We start from the raw sequence: 20,937 nt of genomic DNA on the forward strand, positions 1-20,937 counted from the left end.
GAATTGCTCTGTGCCAGATTCCATACACCAGTTTATAACATCCTGCCTTTTAATGTACAAACAACTGGACCAGTTTCCCTGCCCTCATTGCTGCTCATCTTTCTCCCTGAGGACACTGGGGAGGAGAGGGAAAGAAATGTCCTTTCTAAGCTGTCACTGGGCAGAACCCTGCTGACACCATCACAGGCCCGCGAAGGCGATGCACAGCGAGCAGGAGGTCAGCTCTCAAAGCAGTGCTGGAAAGCAGCTTTTCAGACAAAGCAAGCACAGAGCAGCTCCTCGCCCGCGTATCTGGGCACTCACCTCTGTTCATAGTGGTGGGACAGGAAGCCAGAAGTGGGTTGGATGTCTACCTGGAAGATGGTCCTGACTGGAGAATGAAAAGGTGTTTCGGCGTTCAGCGAGCGAAAGGTGCTGAAGTCGTGGGTTCCCAGCAGGAACTGCGCTGCATCCCGCATGGCAGGCACATTCAGCTGGCTGAAATGAAACATGCAGAGCAAAAGGTAAAGGGCATCAGGTGGGACCAAGTTCGTTAGGTAGGTCAAAGTCCGATTAATTGACGAGAGGCTGAAACCTGGCACGCAGAGTCAACATTTCAGCATTGTGGAAACACATTTTGCAAGATGAAGTTTGTCTTGTAATGGCCCAAACCACAAACCAAGATGCCAAGTGACCCGAGGTCTGAAGGTATTCAAACTCCCAGGCTAGATGAGGGGTTGGCAAGCACACACTTTTACACAACCTTTATCCTGCTGTGCTTCTTAGAACAGTTCAATTCGAATAACTCCATTCAAATTGCTGGCTAGAGCGTAGGGCAAGAGAACCAAAATCCTTTGCGGTATCTGGATCTTATAAACTGAGAATGATGTTGGCAGGTAAGAAAATATCAAACGCTGTGATGATTTTCCAAACCTTGGATTTGCAACAGCCAGAATATGAAATGAGGAAGTAGCAGAAATGGAATGAGTGAGCAAACTGACAGAGATGAAGCCAGCGTAAACCCAAGGTGGAGATAGAGAAGAAAGGGCCAAGGGTACCACTCAGAACGTCAAATGTCATTCAGATTTCTTCAGTTGAAGTATCTGGGTCTGTTCAAAATATTCTCAGTCAAAGGAATTTAGAGAGATTTACTGATATATTTGCTTATTTCTATTCTATTTTTGTAAACTTTTCACAAGAAAATCCTGAGCAAGTTATGTGTGATCTATGGCTTAAGTTTTTTTAGATTTTAACAGAAGTCAAAATGTTTCTGAAGAAAACAAGAAAAATCAAGATGAGGTTTTCCAAAATCATTGAATTTTTTCACTGTGTTCAAGAAAAAATGACTAGCACTTACAGAATCCCGCTCACACTGACACCTGGCTGGTAATTCAAGCGCCTACAGAAGTTTAATGTGTATTATGTGTTTTATCACCAGATGTGCTCAGTAGTGCACACACTGTGAGCTTCTCCACTCCTGGCAGCCCAAGTATCCCACCTTTTCGTAAGACACCTCCCATTCAGAATTTCTAATATGCTCACCCTATCCTTTATGTGGTATTGCCATTTGAGAAAATTAACCGCAGTGTCTGGACTAAATTAAATGCTATTTCACAAAGCCCGAGATTAAGGCACACTGCACACGTAACATCTAATTTTGCAATTTCATATTTATTTTCCCTTCCACAGCCCACAGAAAAGAAAGTCGGCAATTTAATGTCAGGACAATGTCATCTTTATTCCTCTGCTAGGACAGTTGAGATTACATTTTTTTCCATTACCCACAATTGTTATTCCAATAGTGGTGATGAAATTACCACAACTGGCTACAAATCTGTTTTTCTATAACATTGTGGAAAACTCCAGTTTTCTTGAATGTATGTTTATCTCAGTGCAATATAAACTAAAAGGACAAGATCAAATTATCTTCTGGGTTTTGTTTGTTTTTTCCTCACCCACTGTTTATTATGTCCTAAGTTTTTGTTTTTTATTCAAATGGCACTGAATTTGTTTTTCTTCCCTTGCATATACAAGCACTGATTTGTTATGACTCAGCAGCTAGTGAATACTGAGCTAGATACACTGGTTTGTTATTGTAGGGTTGCTCAGAGTCATTGGCTCTCGCTATTCAAACCCTTACAGGCACGCAGAATGGGAATGAGAGAGCAGATTTACATGCAGTCACTATCAGAAACAGCACTAGGGGAAAAAATAAAAAAAGAATTCTCAGTCGTCATTCTTGTTTGCCTGCACGGTCACACCTAGAACTCCGAGATCTGCTGTGCAATGCAATTCTGTCTGTCTGCATCATATCAGAGCACTGTTCCCTCAGTCAGCTGTCCAAAGGGGTTTGCTGTATGAATTGGCAAGGTCACCTGAGGAAACATCCATCACTTCCACCGGGAGGGACACACAGAGCTGGTGATGGACCCTCCCCAGAGTCACTGAGTATTTTGGCAGTGCTAAGCACATTTATCACAGGTACAACTGACAGCACCATTAAAGAGAGCTGTAAGTCTCAGGTCTTGATGAACATGACGTAGTGCAGTTGCACTGATGTCAACAGGGAAATCTTGTCAATACGAACGGGAAATCTGGTCTCACATGTGGAAACTGCCCCCTCCCTACTCTCCCCCAAAAAGCCAAGCCTTTCCAGAGTGCGGAGGTAGCTCCCCGGGGTGGGGTTTAATGGAACACACTTACCCACCCGCAGGAGCCCAGCAGAGATCCTTTTCAAACACGGGTACTTCGGAGTGATGAGCGCAGCCCATCAACACCCGATAAACGTAGGTTCTTGACAGCGCAGAGAAACGTGCGTGGAAGCTATTGGTCACTCGATAGGCATTCAAAATGCTGTTAGGACAGAAGACAACGAGTGAGGTGGAGAAAAATGCCATGTCATAATTCAAAAGCTTTTGCCTGGTTACCACATAGATGGGAACTGAAACACGCAATGGGTTCTTTGAGAAACTGCACTGATAATTAATTATCATTCTCTCCTGACAGTCACTAACCAGTGACCAAGGATTTGCACCTGTGGGCTGCCACAGGCACCTGTCAACTGGAAGAAGGCAGAAGAGCCTCAGCATCACCTGTCACCAAATACACAGAGAAAATGACTGTGGGTCTCCTATCAACCTGTTTGGGGATGCTCACACCATCACAAGAGGCTAAGATGGATCAGTCCTTCAGCTGAGAAATGGCAACTGATAGTACGTTTTCTTTGTCGCATAGTGAAGCCAAACACCTCACCCAGTCCATCAAATTGTACTGTATAGCTGAGGGCACGTGGGCTCCTAGCCAGGCCTAAAGGGAGAGGCAGCAATTTCAGCAAGCTGACTCCATCCCCAGCTGAGGAGCACACCTTACAAACACCACGTCCTTCTGCTTTTGCAGAACCACGCTCCCAAACACAAGTGGGAAGGACTCCCCCAACAACAGATACCTCCGTGCTCACTCTCAAAAGCAGCCTTGCAGATCATTGTAGCAGATGGAGACAGCTGAAACTAAGTCACTTCCCTCCCATGTCCCCCCACAGCCTCCAAGACAAACAGGACTTTGCTGCAGCAATGGTAAGAAAGGTGCATCCCACCACCACCTAGATTGAGTCCATCTGAAAACAGGAGAATGCTGCATGCAGGAGACCTCCTGGAAACCCACGCATTTCACGTGTGCAGAAAACAGCTTTTGGGAATGTTCATGTCTACTCGTCTTCCACTGACTCCGGGCAGTTAACTCAAGCAGCAGCCAGAAGGCAGCTGAACTCCTGTTTTCTTCTATCGGCGACAGAGAGAAGTCGCCTTGTTTCTCTAAGCCAATGCCACCGTTACCATCAAACACAGACAGCTTGGTTGCCGGAAGGGACAGTACAAAGGCTGTCAAGAGGGGAACATCCTTCTCTCTGTCAAGGGAGAAAACAGAGCTTCCCTGTGTTTCTGCACCTCCCCCAAAGTGTTATCACTGATTTGAACACGTCAGCAGCAGTTTTTACTGGATTTGATTTCCCCTTACCCCAGAGTACTGGCTACACACCAGACAGCAGGGAGTCACTATTACACAGGCATAACCTCTCTGCAGGTGTTACTTTAGAGGATACCTTCTCCTTAGAAGGGAGTTTTTCTCCTGATGTGTGCCTTTCTGTCTTTGGAGTTTGGCATAGTGAAGGGACGCAGGGCAGCCAAAAAACATGATACCATTTGGGACTCAGTAATAGACAAACCTATTTATTTACTTTAAAAAAAGGTTGGTGCTTCAAGGATTTTTGCCAGCTCAAGTGCCTCTGGCTCACATCCCTTGACTCAAAGGCTCAGACCACAGAAGAAGAAATTAAAGCTGAGCCACAGGCCTCCACACATATTTTCAATAACAAACCCAGGAGATTGCTCCACTGCTATAAACTCCTAATAGAAATGCAAACTACATCCTCCAGGCCTGCACGGGAGTTTGAACCTAGGACCTCCAGCCTCTTCTAAAGACAATAATACAATTATTACATTTATCTTCCTCTGTCTACATGCCTCCACAAGCATTTCATCTATCTTGAGCTTCTCTTGTTAACACTCAGTGATTTTTATTGAATAACTATCCTTTTATTCCCTCTGATTGAGTGATTCTTTCAGAAGAGCCTATTTATGCTCACATGATTCTTCAGCGCAGGCATCCTTTCCTGCCTCTTCCAGCAAATGTAATTGCTATCACAGGCTCTTTCTAGCTGGGAATGTCTTTCCAGCATTTATTCCAGCAGCTGCATTTCAGGCCTGGTTAAGATCCCATTTTTTGAAAGACTGCTGGTAAATAAAGACTCATGGCATTCTTTACCTTTTCAACAGAGTCTAAATGTCAGAGGAGGTTGAAGGTAAAAAATCCTGAAGACATCTACCTAGAAATGGCAGTGTATTAGATAACAGGACATTCTCCAGAAGCACATCCCTCTCTCTCCATGGACAACAGAAACTAAATGCCAATTTGCAGGAGGTGGGAGGAATCCCACCTCTGTCTTGTCACTCAGACATCTTTTACTGTGTGCTTACCAAACTGAAAACAGTAATAGAAGGTGTGAGTGTACTGTATTACCACAGCAAAGTCCTCCTAAAGTCACCCCATCTATCAAATACACTCTGATCTTTGCGGACAAGATCCTTTCAAATATGCTTTGCAAATCTAGAAGACAGATCGGTTGATAGAAGAGACACATCATGCTACAAAGAAGGTTATTATTGCTGATGATACAGTCAGCCAGCTTGGAATCTTGTTTCCCTTCCAAGCTCTATCGACAATAATGTGTTCTCACAAAGATCCCTCTCTCCATCACCCCCTGCTTGCAACCACATGAAAGTGCTGACTTTCTTCAGCATCAGGAGAGATTTCTTCTTGGCAAAGTAATATTTACAGAGGGAGGGATGGTTGCTGAATACGCTTAAGACTCATGCCTGTCACCAAGCTCCTTAATGGAAAGCAGCTGAACCATTTTTAACAGGTTCAGTCCAAGGGAGGAAGGAGAAGTAGAGCTGACTGCACCCTGACAAACTCTAACGGATCAGGACTGTACGACATTCTACCAGAAGACATCACCTCCTGATATGTACCCGTCAGATCTTAGCGCGAGACAAAAAGCTTTTCCCGTCTGTGAGATCCCGCTGCTCCCTCCTTTGGGAGACACTAACTTAAATCTTTCTTCAGCAGCAATCCTGTTTGCTCTTGGACTGATCAGTCAAGGCATCACAAAGCCAGCTCTAACTGTGTGTCTGTATGGCTACTAGTATTGGAAGTGGCAGGGTCACAACAGTGGTTTCAGCTCTCTAGGACAACTTAGTCCATTAAAGCTAGACAACACAGCTCACAGGTTACAAACCTAAACTCAGGGGGGAGAGACTGAGATTCAGTGGCTGGTGACACATAGAACAGATTGATTATTGCAGTGGTACCCTCTGGCTGCAAAATCAGCTAGTTTTGACTCCCAAACAGCTGCTTTAGCCTTTTAAGGAAGGACATGAAAACTATGACCTACTTCATGTTCCCTGTTACTGCTAGAATATCCAGAAAGGATTTGATTTCCAGGGTGCATAGGTTCTGACCTAGTTTTCAGTCCAAGCAAAAATAACCACCAAAACTCCACATAAGTCAAATTCTATTTCAGAATCTTTTTTTAAATTGACACAGCAGTCTGGAAAGAAATCATCTCCAGTCCCATCCCACAGCAGCTGCATTAGACTCTTTACACAGATGTCAAAGAAGGTGAAAACTATCAAGGGACAGTAGTTCACAGATGTTAAGCACACAGCTTAGCTTGGGAGATATGTTTTGTGTTCTGGCCTCTCACTGCGGAGGAATCTAGCTGCTACTTTAAGAGGCCAACGGAAGAACTGGATTTGTAAGCTAGAACTGTCAATCCAATATTACTGGGCTAACACGCAGTCTCGGGTTTGGGATGCAGGATCTGACTTGCTACCAGACGGCTGTCCGTGGGCTGTGGAGTAAGAGCAGTGAAATCAGTATTTGCTTTTCCTTCCAGTACCCACTGTGAAACCTTTGCTTTCCGAGAAAGACTCGACCAACCCTGCAAACTGCTAAAACACATTTTCGCAAATAAGGTGTGGGAGGAAGAGAAATTTCCCTTACAGATTTCTGGGGACCGACAGTCATGCATTTCTAATGGCAGCCACGCTCTGTATCAAGCCCAAGCAGCTTAACAGTCATCTCACACTGCCCTTAGACTGAGCTCACCCACCCCAAGGCCTTGCAAGAGGGTCTCATGGAGGGACAGCAACAGCTAAGCTAATGTGGGCAGGCAGAAGACCGTTAGGATCAAAGGGGAAAAGCGGGGTGGCCTTGTGCTCTTCCCAAAACTGTCTGAGGGCTGTCAAAGGAACTGTAAACATCCAGGGAAAGAAGTCAGTTAACATAATAACCAGCCACTAACAGGAACTATGTGCCTCTAGTAATAAGATGCTCTCGGTGTCTTCCTGCCCTCTTTTCCTGAGCTCGGATTCCAAGGATTTTACTTCCTCTTCCCCTTCACCCTCTGATGGCTCCCCTGGAGCTTGTTTGGAGATAAAGGAATGCAGCTGGCTCCAAGCAAGCTGCTGCAGCTTCTGCTCCAGTCAGTGACTGAGCTGAGAGCCCACAGATAAAAGGTCCCGCTGTATTTAAATAAATGCAAAGCACCACTGACATACAACTCCAGAAACACTGCAAGAAAACACTGCAAAAACCCAATCCTGAGGCCATGAGAGCTACAGACACTCAACGCTTCTTTGGCACAGGCCTACAGAAGGCACATAGGTGGGGTCCCAGTCACCAGGTACCTTGTTACAGCAGCAAACATCAAGTCACCGCTGTCTCACAACACACTCCTGACTGTCAGCATCAGTTGGAAGTTGATCCCTGGAATCAACATGCCCTCTAGACATGATATAGCAGCACTCTGGAGGCAGAGTCCCTCCACCTAATACTGCTCCTTGCAGCAACAAAGCGCATGGTCTGGGGAACAGCCACTGGACCAGAAGCTGACCCATCCAGCCCATCCCCGATTCACAGAGTCAACAGGTCTGGAGCAAGTTGTGTCAGGGACTACTGAACAACACAGCACTAAGGTTACTCCAAGCAAGCTACTGCTGGGGGGCTGGTTTCCAGAGGTACTGAATGGCCACCAGTGTAATCAAAGCTAGAGAAGTCTCTGTCACCTGGGACTGCTTTCCTTGCATTCCTTCCCTTGCTTAAGGTTTGGGTGTTTGCAATAGGCTTTGAAAAAGTCAAAACAGCTGATTGAACTGCAGATCAAGACTTTCTGCAGAGCATGCCACAGCTTCAGCCACCTCGTACTAACGCACTCTTTGCTTTATACAGCATGTGGAACACGCATGAAAGACCTCCTGCAAAAAAAGGAACACCATCACCCATCTCTTCCTGAGACCCCAAACTATTTGAGCACATTTAGAACTGGAGTCACTGTTCCCCAAGTCCTGGAGAACTAGAATCCTCCCTTACAAAACCAAGAAGAGATCCAACTATGATGTCAGTCCTCAAATCCCAGGCCTTGCTATGTCAGCATTTGGGTCAGGCTCTGTTTCTCAAAGAAGAGATTAGAAAATCAAACAGACTGGGTGAAGTGGGAAGGAGGAGTATACTACATATATGCTTTTTTGTCCTGAGCTCTTGCTCTGGCATGGGGAATTTGACTCCATAATCCTCCTTTATGTTCATGCCACCAGATATCAGAAAGACTGCAGTAACATGAAAGAGAGCAACCTGGGCCTCTGAGTAATTACCAGTTGGCGTCTTGCATCAAACTTCTGCTCACGGAAATACCTCCTATAAATTACCTATCTTCTTGCACAACACTCTGAAGTGCTTTGACACACTCTTCAGCAGGGTGCTGCACAGAGATTCAAGTCCTATCGTGCCAAATGTTGTACAGATAAAGACAGTCTGAGCCTTGAAGAGTTTCTAGTTTATGCAAATAAGACAAAGGAACAGAAGAAAGACTAGAGCGCAGCAAAGCAGCTGCTGGCAAATGGCATGTTGGTTCTGTGACGTAGCACAGATTTGGCTTTTAATCTAAAAACCCCGTTTCATTCAATTTACACTTTAACCATAAAAACGCACCCATGTCTGGAGAAGAACACAGAAACTGTTTGACAGCTGACAGAGAAACTGCACAACAGCTTGGGAAGAAAAGCAAAGGACATGAAATTCAATCCATCTTTTGAAGAAATCACAGGGTATAGTAATTACTCATGTAATTGATGTAAATTCCTAACAGAAACTGTTGGTTTAATGATAATTTTTTTCTGACTTTGAGGGTGGGCATTTAGACCTAACTCACATGCAAAATAAGCCCACTCTGAAATTCTGCAAGAAGTAATAACTCTAACAAGAAGAAGGAAGTAGGGAGAAGAAATGGCTGTTCTGCTCTCTGTAGATTGCTGTATCAAGTTCCTTGCTACATTTATATGCAACTCTCCCTAACCATTAGCAGTCTGGTAGAGTATGGAAAGGACTTGATCTATCCCATTGAGTAAAGTATCAAGTCTTGCTACAAAAATATTAAATTGAGGCTTTTGATGTAACTTCCCTAAACCATGTCAAGTGGTAGCCTTGGTCTGGCAGGGAAGAAAGGAGGCTGATCATACGGGAAGGGAGGAGTTGACTATGCTAACACTAACAGCAATTTTGTTTGCTTGTTCTTCATCTTTTTGCATAGTTATAGGTGAGAGGCAATACTGCAGACAAGGTTTTGCTAATTCAATAAAGAAAGAAAGACAGGGAATTTGGGGAATAAAGCAGAAGTGAAAATTACACTCTGGCTCACGTGTGAAACTAGAGTCATCCCAGAGGATTCAGTGCTTACATGGTGACACCAGTCTCTCACAACTCCTCTTGTTGTAGGGGTACCAGCACAGATCTCCTAACAACAACAATGGGGCAACAAGACTCATCTTTAACGTGGCAGGTAGTAGCAGAAACACACATGCAAGGGAGTGGTTTGCCAACACGTATAACAGGGGAAAGTATGTCTTGCGGGTGATGATGGGACATCACTGCTGCATTGTCTCCACTCTCCAACATGGGCAAAATAAAAGATATCGACTTGTCACCAAACTCACCGGATTGGCTCAGGCCTCAGGTGGTAATTAAGACTGTAGATGAGCTGTTTCTCATTAAAAGCTGGCTTCCCCGGTGGCCTCTGGATGTCAAGGTGAGCGGAGTTGCAGAGTGCGTGGACACCAGTATCTGTCCGGCTGGAGATGTGGAACTTGATGGGAACAATGGGCTTTAGGTTCTGCGCTGCCTTCTGAAAGCCAACACAAGATGGAATCATGAAGAGCGGACTCACTTTGAGCTAGCTAGGAAAAAACATCCTCCTCCTTGCTAACCACAGGTCTCCTTATTGCTCATACAGAGAAATAATTGGGAGTTTTACTGTGGGCTGCAAAGAAAGGGATGGGGAGGAACCTGTGGGGGAGGACGGTGGCTTCCCACTTTTTGTCCTGAAACTATCTCAAACAGAACATCCAAAACGCCATGTGAGCCTCCTGACATGTACAAAACAAAGTAAAAATAAAATTCATCTCCTTATCCTTTGTTTTTTAGCATTGAGTGAGTGGGAAAGAGGACAGAGAATTATCCATTTAAACCAGACACTGCAATTTACTGCTAAGAACTGGACTCCGTTACTTCAGCAGCTCTTAAAGAGCTGCAGAACCCCAGCCTTAAAGGGATGGAAACAGCACGCAAGGATGTCTGTATGACATCAGGCTGCATCCTTTGCTTCCAGTGCAGGCCAGAATGGTGTAAAATCCTGCAGCTTTTTGCTACAGGCGGAAGCTCTTTTCCATCCACAATGGGAGCAGGGCTACAGAGGGCAACAAGCTTCCACTAATTGTTGAGAGCAGAGGAGGAGCCAGGGGACCAGACGGGGAGTAGCACAGCACTGATGTAATGCATTTATTAGTCCCCCCCTGAGAAATATAAATGGATCGAAGAATCAAGACACAGTTCTCTTAAAACACACCAGTAGTTGAGGAGCTGACACTGAGCTATCCCAGCAGGTACAGACAACCACAGGACAAACACACACCACCGAGAGCCAGGAGATGAAATCTCCTTATATTTGCTTCTTCCACAGTTGCATTAATGCAGAACTTGGCTAATTCTTGAGAGACTGTTTTCTTCAGGAGCTAGAGTTGCCTTAATATTCAGAGAATGTCTCACGCTAAGACCTCTGCCATAGCAAGACTAAAGCAGAAAACGACAAACATTACTTACATCATCACAGCGTTCAAGTTTTACAGTCAAGTTCAAGCTTCTCAGATCCAAAAGGCCCTAAAATTACTCTGCAGCTGAGATGTACTTTAAAAATTAGTTAGCAAACCGTACTGTAGCAAACTCAAACTTACTATTCTTAACGCAAGGGGAAGGACCACAATTGAGATCCTCTAGGTTCTGCATATGGATTTTGGCATGGATTTGCTGGAGAATCCACCTGCAGCTAGGACTGTTGTTCCCCTTTCCCAGCTGCTCCTCTCCACACAGTTGGCTTTTGTCCCCACCCTGTTTCTGCCTTTCCGTTCTGCCCACTAACAAAGGGCTGGAAAACCAACTGGGTGAATTACTACAGGTTCCTGCTGGGAAAGTAAATAAAACCCTGCTAAATGAGTCATTAATTTGGTGTCTTTTAATAAAGATGCACACACGAAAGAGAGTAAAAGAGATGCTAACATGGTTAATTAGATGCTATATATTTAAGGGCCTGTCTAGACTGGCCCAAGTTTAGCGAAGCCAGGGTGGGTTTTGGTAAGGGACAAACATTGGTAGGTCAAGAAGTTACTGGAATACCATGGTTTCTAATGCGATGTTAAAACCATAGTAGGTCTTAAAGCAGGTTGCTGGAACACTGCAAAATACACCATTTTCTTTGTGAGGACAGGCCTTTAGACAAAAAAATCCAATGTAATTTGTTGCAGGGGATGAGTGAAGCATATCTGAAAGACTGGAAAACAACAACAAAGCAGAAAACCAGATGAATAACTAGAAATTTCCTTCTCTTTCCCATCTCCACTTCTGCATAGTGAACCCAGCAGTGGTCTTTATTAGATTTTAATTTGGTACCAAGAGTCAATAAAGTTTGAACTGCTGACTCACAAATACCTTCCAGACTTGTACTATTTGAGCAGACAGGATTCTGGGCTCTCAGAAATGTACCATCAAAATGCACAGGGAAGCAAGGAAAAAACGTAACCAAGCTGCAGGGGAAGGCTTGGGAAACAGAACAAAAATGACCCTAGCCTTTTCCCCTTCCTAATCCTTCTATCTGGAGTTCACATGTGGTTACAATTAACAATGAAAATCTTTATTTATCACCCTTAAGCAGAAAGAAGCAGACAGAAATTAAATAGTTTTCTGCAGTAGACCTTGGCTTGTGCCTCAGCAATTTGTCTTAAAGCTGAAGCTGCATTTTAAGAGCAAAGTTTCTGCAAAGATAGGTTTGGGTTTTGCAGGCTACTCTCTTCCTCCAACCTCTTCTTCCCCTCCTTTCTCACCAGGCAAAATCCAGCCAGTGGGAACACAGCTGAGAGGGGGGAAGAGGGAGAACAGGAGAAAACATCCTCCTTTCTTCCTATGGGCTTGGAGAAGTTTGGATGCAGCACTCCTTTGGATCCCACACTGCATCCCATTTCACTCACTGCATCTGAACAAAGCTGGATGATGAGAACACACTGTTTGGATCTCTTCTCCTCTGCCAGCAGGAGTTGAGCCCTGTTGGAGGGCAGACTGGAGAGGAAGAGAGGATTGCAGACTCCAAGGCAAATCTGATTGCATCCCCTGCTCAAGTGAGCCAATGAATCCACAAAGGTGCAGGACTGAATGACAGGTTCAACAAATGGTATTTTCACAGCTGCCCTTCTCCAGCACCATTTTCTCCCAGGCACACCTCTGGAGAAATGATCGAAGGATGTATGTGCTGGGCATCCAAGGAGGAATGTGACCACCATCAACAACAAATCTCACTTTTGAAAGCTGAAAGCTTTCTTTGTCAATTCTTCCTCCAGCCTAACAGGCACACAGTTGATAATAAACTATCAACTGCTGCTTCCAGTTTTAATATTTCATTTATACCCCACATCCTAATTAATCTCCTTAAAGAAAGAATTTCTGAAAAGCTGAACTTCTTCACAGGCAGTTCAGGAATGACCCTTTCACCTATGCAAATGTCTCCTATCTGCACCATTCAGACATCCTTCGAGCCTGTAGGCAGCTGAGAGTTTCCTCTTCTGGTGCCTGTATACTTTAATCTGTTAATATCACCCACACTGAATTTCAAAAAAGGTGCATTATTTACATTTAGTAACTGCTTGGATAGCAACCAGTTTTTCCTGCCCTTTCAGAAAAAACAAGTCCCTAAAATAAGCAGGTCTTTCATCTAAGGAGCCCAAACGGCTTTACTGCTATTAATCCAGATCCCTACCCTGTTGGGTATCATCCATGGATACCTATGGGGGAAAACTGAGGCAGAAGCACTTTACCCGTGGGCACCCAGCTGAAAAGCAACAGAGAAGATCCAGGAGTAAAGGAGCTGGGTTGTCCTCCCTCGTGCTCAGAGCTCACAGGTCTCTGCTCCCTTCGTTAAGCCACAGAGCACGTAAATATCCTTCATTACAAACACTGAAATCTTGGCTTGGCACCTGCTGGAGGCCTTTCACTGAACCAGATCTCACCCATTTTCATCTAGCCTCTACTTCCCAAGTCCTAGTCTTTTCAGATGACCATATTCTTTGAGCAGCAACAAGTACCCCAGGGTGTCAGTTCATATCTCTAACACCCCGCACACCAGCCATACAGGGGAAAGTATTACTTGCATTCAGCAGGTCTGTTCTGCTAACAGGTTTCATTCACTACCATATTTTGAATTATGCAGAAATTTCCACTGTTGTGTGCCAGAATGATATGGATCCACACTCCAGATTGCTGTTATTACTCACAGCTCAGTTCTCACTCTGTACAAATGCTGGAGAGGCAAGATGAAGAGGCCCATTAATGTATACCACCTATAGAGGAAGCAGAAGTTCATCCACTTCTCTCCTTGAAGTCTAAATAAAAAAATCCTCAAGATACTCAGCCATCTACCTCGACAGGGCATCTAGGAACTCGCAAAATCAAGTGTGGATAGGTGCATTCAAGAGAAACGGTGCATTAGGAATGTTTTGGGAAAAATAAGTGTATTTCTTTTTCACAGCAGCTGGATTGCTTACTGGTTTCATCATGCACAATGGTGTTAGTTGCACAGACACAAGGGATTGTACTGTGTTGCCTGGGATGCTGCACAATTTATAACTTGCTGTGCTCTAATAAATAATAACGTGCAAGCTTCTGGTTGCAAGTCATCGCAGCCTCACTGGCTCAATGGGTGCTATGTCAACTGAAATTAATTAAAAATCTTAACTCATTTTTAGTGGAATAGATAAAAGTTGAAGTGAAAGCCTGAAAGAAAAAGCTGAGAAAGTGGCTTCTGCTAGAGGAAAGGGTTTCCAAAGCAGTCTCTCGTGCTGCTGAAATTATTATCCAAACAGAGATTGAAGATGACATTTCTCTTGGTCCATTTTCCTTTCTTCCTTTTCTTTGGGGGGGTGGGGGGGTGCGGACAAGAGCAGGAGGCTGTACCAAAGCTGCCTTGCATAGTAAGGAGTTTGTGTATGTTCTCTTGCTCTACTCTTCTATTCCCCCTTTTCCTTTCATGAGGAATAATATCTGGCCTTAGCACAAGGCTGCTGGCCAAAACATAGCTTCGTGTGGGGAAGATTAATTTTGGGCAGCATTCACCAGCACAATGGGAAACAGCACACTCAGGACATGGTTCAAGCCAAACATGAAAGGGAACTTAATTCTGTAGGTCCTAGCAGGCCTTGCATAGGGTGCCTGTTAGCACAAGCAACAGCCACTCACTTTAGCAAAAGGTGCTACACAGGAGACCTTCCTCCCTCCACGGGAGGGACATTTGTAAGAATGCAGACGAGAGGATGAAGTCCTGCATCTGGTTAAGTTTTCACGTGGAACTGGAGGGAAGCCAAGTCACAGGACTCAAACTTCCCCATCTGGGCAACCCAGGTCTGGAATTTTGTTCTGGACCCATCACTGGCAAGCTGGGCTTCCAAGTGCTTCAAGACAAATACGTTGTCTCCAAGGAAAAAAATTAGGTGTTGCCTGCAAAGCCCACCCCCCTCAAAGATATATTAAAAGCTCCTTCAAATATCTACATCTGTCCCCCAACTAAAACAAGTCTCCATTTCCTCCAGACGGTCCCAGGGCTCTGTTACATAGCAGTACTGAGGACTACAAAAGCTTCCATGTCCTGGGTGACACAGTGCTTTACAGGGACAAGGGGTTTCAGACAGGCCTTCTGCTCAGCCCCAGTCCAGCACTTTCACCTTTTATCACACAGCAGGCTGCAGTACACACTCACAAACCAGTCCATTACACAGCTGTTGAAACACAAGGTCTACACCTCACAGGTCATCCGCTTGCCTGTAACGGCAAACAAATGTCTGAACATATTTAGCATACAATAAGGATCTCATTACAGATTTAATTTTGCCCTTCCCTTCAGTTGCCTTCCTGGCTTTGGAAAGTTGTGAAGTTCAAGGCTGCACAGAAATGGAGGAAGGAAGATAAATTCCTACAGGCCCCAGAAGTTTTCTATTAAAGCTGCTTTAAGACTTCCCATGTGGTTCTAATAGACACAGCCCTGCTCAGCAGTGCCCAGCATCAATACCACCACATGAAAGCAAAGCACATATCCCAGAACTGGCCTGCAAAGTGCTGATACTGAGAAAAGACAACACCAAATAAGTTTATCTTTTTCTTTTTTTTCTTCTTCTTTTCTCCTTTAATCACCCATCCTACCCATTCGCCTGTTAAAACAAAGTTCCTTGGATAATGTAAAACAACTGCTGGGCTCACCCAAAGTCCGGCGCCTGGGGCTGAGACGTGGATGGTTCAGAGGATTAGATAAATGAGATAGAAAGTCCTTTGGGGCTCTTCTTTCAAGATCTGCACAATATTTATACACTTTCTCCACAATGGTGTCAGGCAAGAAGCCATACAAATACACCCTGAGAACTCTTATTCAAACCAGAATTCATCACGGTTTCCTTCTGCGGCCTCCTTCGCGAGAGCACGCAGGAACTAATCACCCTCCTCAGTAAACCAAGACACAGCATGGAAACGTCTTGGCCATGGTCACAGCATGGCTGGGTGGGACAGCTCCTGGACCAGCTCTTGTCCTTCCCGAGATGTAGTTCAGCTAATGTAGGTAATTCAGGCAGAGCACAGGCTATCACAAACAAGCACGGTGGGCACACAACCTTCAAACTGCCACGGTTGGTGACCTCAGGTCGGACAGCCCAAAAATGAGAGATGAGTAACAAGGCGGCTGGCTATTAATACAAAGGTGTGAGCTGACTTACAGCGGTTTCAATCTCTTCAACAATCTCTTATCTCCTAGACGGGCATTTTGAACTATTACATGATGCTTCTAAGAGAGAAAAATGACATAGCTTCCTTTCAAGTCCTGCCCTCCACAGGAACATGGGATTCACCAGCACGGATCAAATGTGCAGCTCAACAGCAGCTTGTAATTAAACTACAATTGGGTTACACAAACATCCAGGTGTGCTGAGTATTTCCTCTATGCAAGTGACCCACTTTCTACTCGCTGGTCTAATAGTGGGCCTTTTGCATTCCTGTTGCGCACTCACTCCAAGCCCAAACAACAGTTGGGTCCTAGAAGCCATCCTTATGTTCTGGGAAATGTTCTGGGGCAGCACAAGAACAACAGTGACAACAGGCTCATACCTTTTTTTCCCCAGCATATTAGAACAACTCCAGAAGAATGGAAACTAAGCATTGGTTTGGGTTTTTTTTCTGGAACAATGGATATCCTGCTGTGCTTTGTTCCAAAAATGTCTATCAGAGGCATGCTCTCCCCAGAGAGTGCAGCATCTAGTTTCTAAATCTATAACAGACTTAGACGTGAACTAGAAGCAAAGCAGCTAAGCCTGCTCAGTGCAGAGGCAGTTCTAAGAATGAGTGGAGGCAAAGCCAGAAGTGTAATGAAGCTCACCTGCTTAAGTACCTTCATGTGGGGCAGCACCTGAGCTGAGGCTCTCAGAATCACAGTTCTGAACTCAGACGCCCCACTTTCAAGTCTCATTAGAGGGTTCACATCTTTTTCAGGATCAGGATCTCAACGTCTCCGACCTCACCCTGATCTATTTCTTCCACCTGTATACTGATATAATTTCTAAAGCACTTTGATTGTTTTGAACATTATAGTGTATGTGCAAGTGTCTTTTATTGTCAATCTAAAAATATTATTTATCCTTGATAATATCTGTAGCTCAACAATGTGACCCTTGAAGTTCTGTTTTAATGACTATGATTAGCAAGGACCTACCTCCAAATAGTTCTGGACTCCAATCACTGACTGATCATTCGAAGTCTCCATAACTCCACTGCAGAGCAAAACAAATACAATAGTTATTGATATGTGTCAAGACCCAAGGACTTGACACAGAGTCCACCAAAACAGCCAGACGTTAATGGGGGACAGTCATCAAATGGCCAGCTATTGAGCAACCTGAATCTTTTTACAGAATTTGCAGGGACCAAACACTTTGATGAATGGACAGGAAAATAGATGCAGTGGTTATTTACAAGAAAGGAGGCTGGAAATAAAAAACATCCTTCAAATGTTACTCTCTGGACTAGCCCTTCAGGTGGAGGCTGATGGGAAGATAAGGCACACTAGAAAAGAGTTTGCAGAAGAAACTGTTTCAGGGCCAGAAGTTGGTTGCCAGTTGCAGGCCCCTTTCTTCCAGGCCCTGTGGAGGTCATGAAGGGACTAAAAGATCATGAAGGTGGTTTGTGATGAGCTTCCTTCTCTACTACAGAAGTCACAGCCATTCACAAATGCTGATGAAGTTCTGAGAGATATATCCCAAGGCTAAACCTAACCTACCAGTAACTACTCAGAGTAACTGAGGTCAGTACCCACAGCGATACAGCCCGTGCACTGCAGAACTGTGCGCTTTGGCGTATGACGGTTTTACTCTGTAAAAGCCTCATGAAGATAGGCACAATTCCAGGAGCTGGAGCCGCACAAATTCTCCCACACACTTTCTTTTTAATGTAAACAAGCAGAGCTACAAACGTGGGGTGTTTAAGGCCTGGGGACACCCAACTTCAGCTCCTGTCCTGCAGGCCTCAGCCCACAGATCACTCTGCCTTCCTCCCTCCAGCAGCGCAGGTACCACCGCTGCAGGGAGCACAGGGGCTGGTTCCCCTCCGGCCTCAGACCACAAGCTCGCCGCCTTCCCCCTCCTTTGCTTTCTCTCTGCCCATTTTATGCATCTCCTGCCCAAGCCGTCCCCTTCCTATCGCTTCTACACAACAAGAAAGCAGAGCCCAGCCCCCTGTCCGCTCTCACCTACTCATCAAGGGGTTTTTCCCTCCCCAAACCACCGCACTCGCCCATCCCTCCCCTCAGCCGCCTCCTCGTAGCTCTCCCGTCCCCACCCACGGCGAAGCCCCCTCGGGGCCGGTTTCCTTCCGCCGCACATGGCTGGCGGGGCGGCCGAGGCACCTACCTATATCTACTGCCCAAGTACTGAAACAACACTAGGTACCGGGCTGGGGGAGACACCATCCTTGCCGCCTACGCCCCTGCGGCGAGGGTCGAGCTCCGGCTCCGCGGGGCGGCCACCAGCGGCCTTCCCGCCCCTGTGCGCTCCCCTCCGCCGCCCCTCAGCCCCTTCCCGCCGGCGGCCCGCCCAGCGCCGCCCGCTTCCGCCGCCGCCGCCGCGCTGGGCGGGCCCGCCAAGGGCCGCGGCCTTGCTGAGGCGGCGACCGGGGCCCCGGTGGTGGCGGCGGGGCCTCAGGGCCCGGGGCTCGCCGGCCCGCGGGGGGAGGCCAGCGGCAGCGGTTCAGAGCCCTGCGCGGGGCTCCGGGGCGGCGTTTGGCCCGGGAGAGTCGGCCCGGGGCTCTGCGCCTCCCTTCTCCCGGCCCGGGGACACCTCACCCCCTGCCGGAGGTTTTCCTTTTGCCCGGAGGGAAACGGAGCGACTGAGGGCAGGTGCCCGGAGGGAAATGGAGAGAGGGAGGGAAGGTGCCCGGAGGAAAATGGAGTGATGGAGGGAAGGTGCCCAGAGGAAAATGGAGAGAGAGAGGGAATGTGCCCAGAGGAAAATGGAGTGATGGAGAGAAGATGCCCAGGGGAAAATGGAGTGATAGAGGGAATGTGCCCAGAGGAAAATGGAGTGATGGAGGGAAGGTGCCCAAGGGAAAATGGAGTGATGGAGAGAAGGTGCCCAGAGGAAAATGGAGCGACTGGGGGAAAGTGCCCAGCCAGTGCTTGTGAGGGAACAAACCCATCTTGAATCCTGCGCTTTATCTCCTCGGCTGTTCTTCAGCTCTAAAGTTCTACAGCAGGCAGCTGCCTCTCACCGAGTGGCTTTGCCTTATGATTTGATACTAGAAACCACGCAAGCTGGACTTTGGGGTTTTTGTTCAGTTTCTAATGTGAAATGATCCCTCGGGCTATTCCTAGCGCAGTGCTTGGGGCTTTGGTTGCTCCCAAGTCTGATCGGCACATCAAAAAGTTAAGAATCAAAGTGCCAAAGCAGGAATGTAAAAAAAAAAAAAAAAAGGTTTATGGGGCCAGAAGTTTAGAGACTGAAGACCAGAGCACAGTATTTACCACAGTGAGCGGCCCCCCACACTATCCTTGGCCTGCGTTGGGGTTACTTGTGAGTTTGGGACTGTTGACCCAGAGGCTCTGATGTTCCCAACCCACCCAGCGTGAAACTGCTCCTGACTCTGCCCATAGCCATGTCAAAGTCCCCGCAAAAAAACAGCACAGGCATTTCGGGGGAGCCTCTGTTCGGCTATTTCAGCCTGGCTGTGAAAAGATGTGTGCAGGCTGCTGTTTGCTGAGGATAAATAACAGCTACAGGGACAAAAATAGGTGAAGATAATGATATTAAACAAAGGCTGCAGATGTTCTTCATAACTATGTATTTTAAAACCTTTATCCGTCTTGCTAAAATACTGAACGGCAATGTCTGTATGTACAATAGATAGCCTCAAACGGGTATAAACGATTGCCCAACTAATTAGCAAAAACAGGGAGAGCAACAGAAAAATCCCTGGCCGCCTCATACAAATCTGAGATCTGTTTTGAATGGAAAAATCCAACCAGCTTTCAACTCACACAATGGCATCCAGACTGTATTATAATGAAAGTGATGAATCTCAGCTTTAAAGAGGATGGTAATTTCTAATCCCTGAGCTTGTACATACACACGCAGGCAGAAACATCCACGCACTTTCATCTGTGCTGGAAGAACCAAAGAGAATAAAAATTGTATTGATTTGACCTTTATGAAACCACATAAAGCAGAGGCCACAAGAGGTCACCTTGCCCCTTCTCCTGGGCTGAGGCGATCAGCGGGGCTAATTCCTTTTCCTGCCTTCTTCAGAACCCCCCAGCGTCTGATAATTGTGTTAAATAAGTCAGACTTTTTGCTCACACACAGATACTGTTGACGGTGCCTGACAAATCTGGGAACTCAGACGGAAACAGGAGCCTGGCCTAGAGCTGAACCTTATCCATAGTTTGTGTATGGAAATGGCACCGAACATGTTATTTCATCTCATTTCATCACAGTTCTGTCCACGGCTGAGGTAAGGCCTCACCGTGACATTTTGCCATGGATTCAGATGCCCCTGGCCCTAGTGTTTGTCCGACTCCTGGTTTTAGTTTAGGTCCGTATTACCCAGGATGCATTTTCTTAAAATGTGGAGATTTACATTCGGGCTCTTCTCTGAGTCTTTAACTCATTAAAACTTGCAGTGAATGGTGGTTTATACTGTTCTTCCGTTTGTGGTGCTCGATGGGCGGAGGATCAGAACTAAGCCCGCTGTAATTAGCCTCATTTATCCATGCCACATTACACTGCTGTGTCCTGCAGCAGATGTGATCTGTTCAACTGGACCCGCAAGGCCAGATGTCTTCCTCCCTCGCGTGATTGCACTGGCTTCAGAGGAGTTCCTGCAGATTTACTGATGGCTGATGGGCAGCCGCAAATCCACTGCCGACAGAAAATTAAAAACTAGATTACGTAGCTAACAGGATTGATGCCAATCCTTTTGACACCGCCGGCATGGAATCGCACGGCGCGCCCTGGACAGTCTGATTTTCTCCTGCCGTGCCCACACCCCGGTGGCGATCCCACCCCCCGGTGACCGGCTGCACCCCCAGCTCTTGGCTCACCCGCAGGCGTTGCCTTGAGCTGGTGGCCACAGTCCCAGCCGGCTCAGCCCCCAAACCCACGCCTCGCACAGGGCCACGCGTGTCTTCCGCCAACCTAACACTGAGGAGAAAGCCCCGGCGGGCACCGGGAC

General features: G+C 46.3%; 1 protein-coding gene across 2 annotated transcripts in view; it reads right to left on the bottom strand.

Annotated features, from left to right (window-relative positions):
* PUSL1 (pseudouridine synthase like 1) overlaps positions 1-18,286 on the bottom strand; it is a 28,292-nt gene extending 10,006 nt beyond the window's left edge. The window contains exons 1-5 of one of the 2 annotated variants that reach the window (XM_074924886.1): positions 18,162-18,286; positions 16,931-16,988; positions 9,585-9,772; positions 2,683-2,832; positions 304-477 (exon numbers count right to left, since the gene is read on the bottom strand). In XM_074924886.1, the coding sequence (XP_074780987.1) occupies positions 304-477; positions 2,683-2,832; positions 9,585-9,772; positions 16,931-16,988; positions 18,162-18,181 (590 nt within the window). In that variant the 5' untranslated portion in view covers positions 18,182-18,286. Of the gene's footprint in view, positions 1-303; positions 478-2,682; positions 2,833-9,584; positions 9,773-16,930; positions 16,989-18,122 lie in introns of both variants that reach the window. The other variant, XM_074924885.1, reaches the window with a different exon arrangement.
* Positions 18,287-20,937: the final 2,651 nt, after the last annotated feature.

This window comes from Athene noctua, chromosome 22 (genome assembly GCF_965140245.1).
Source record: "Athene noctua chromosome 22, bAthNoc1.hap1.1, whole genome shotgun sequence".
NCBI lineage: Eukaryota > Metazoa > Chordata > Aves > Strigiformes > Strigidae > Athene > Athene noctua.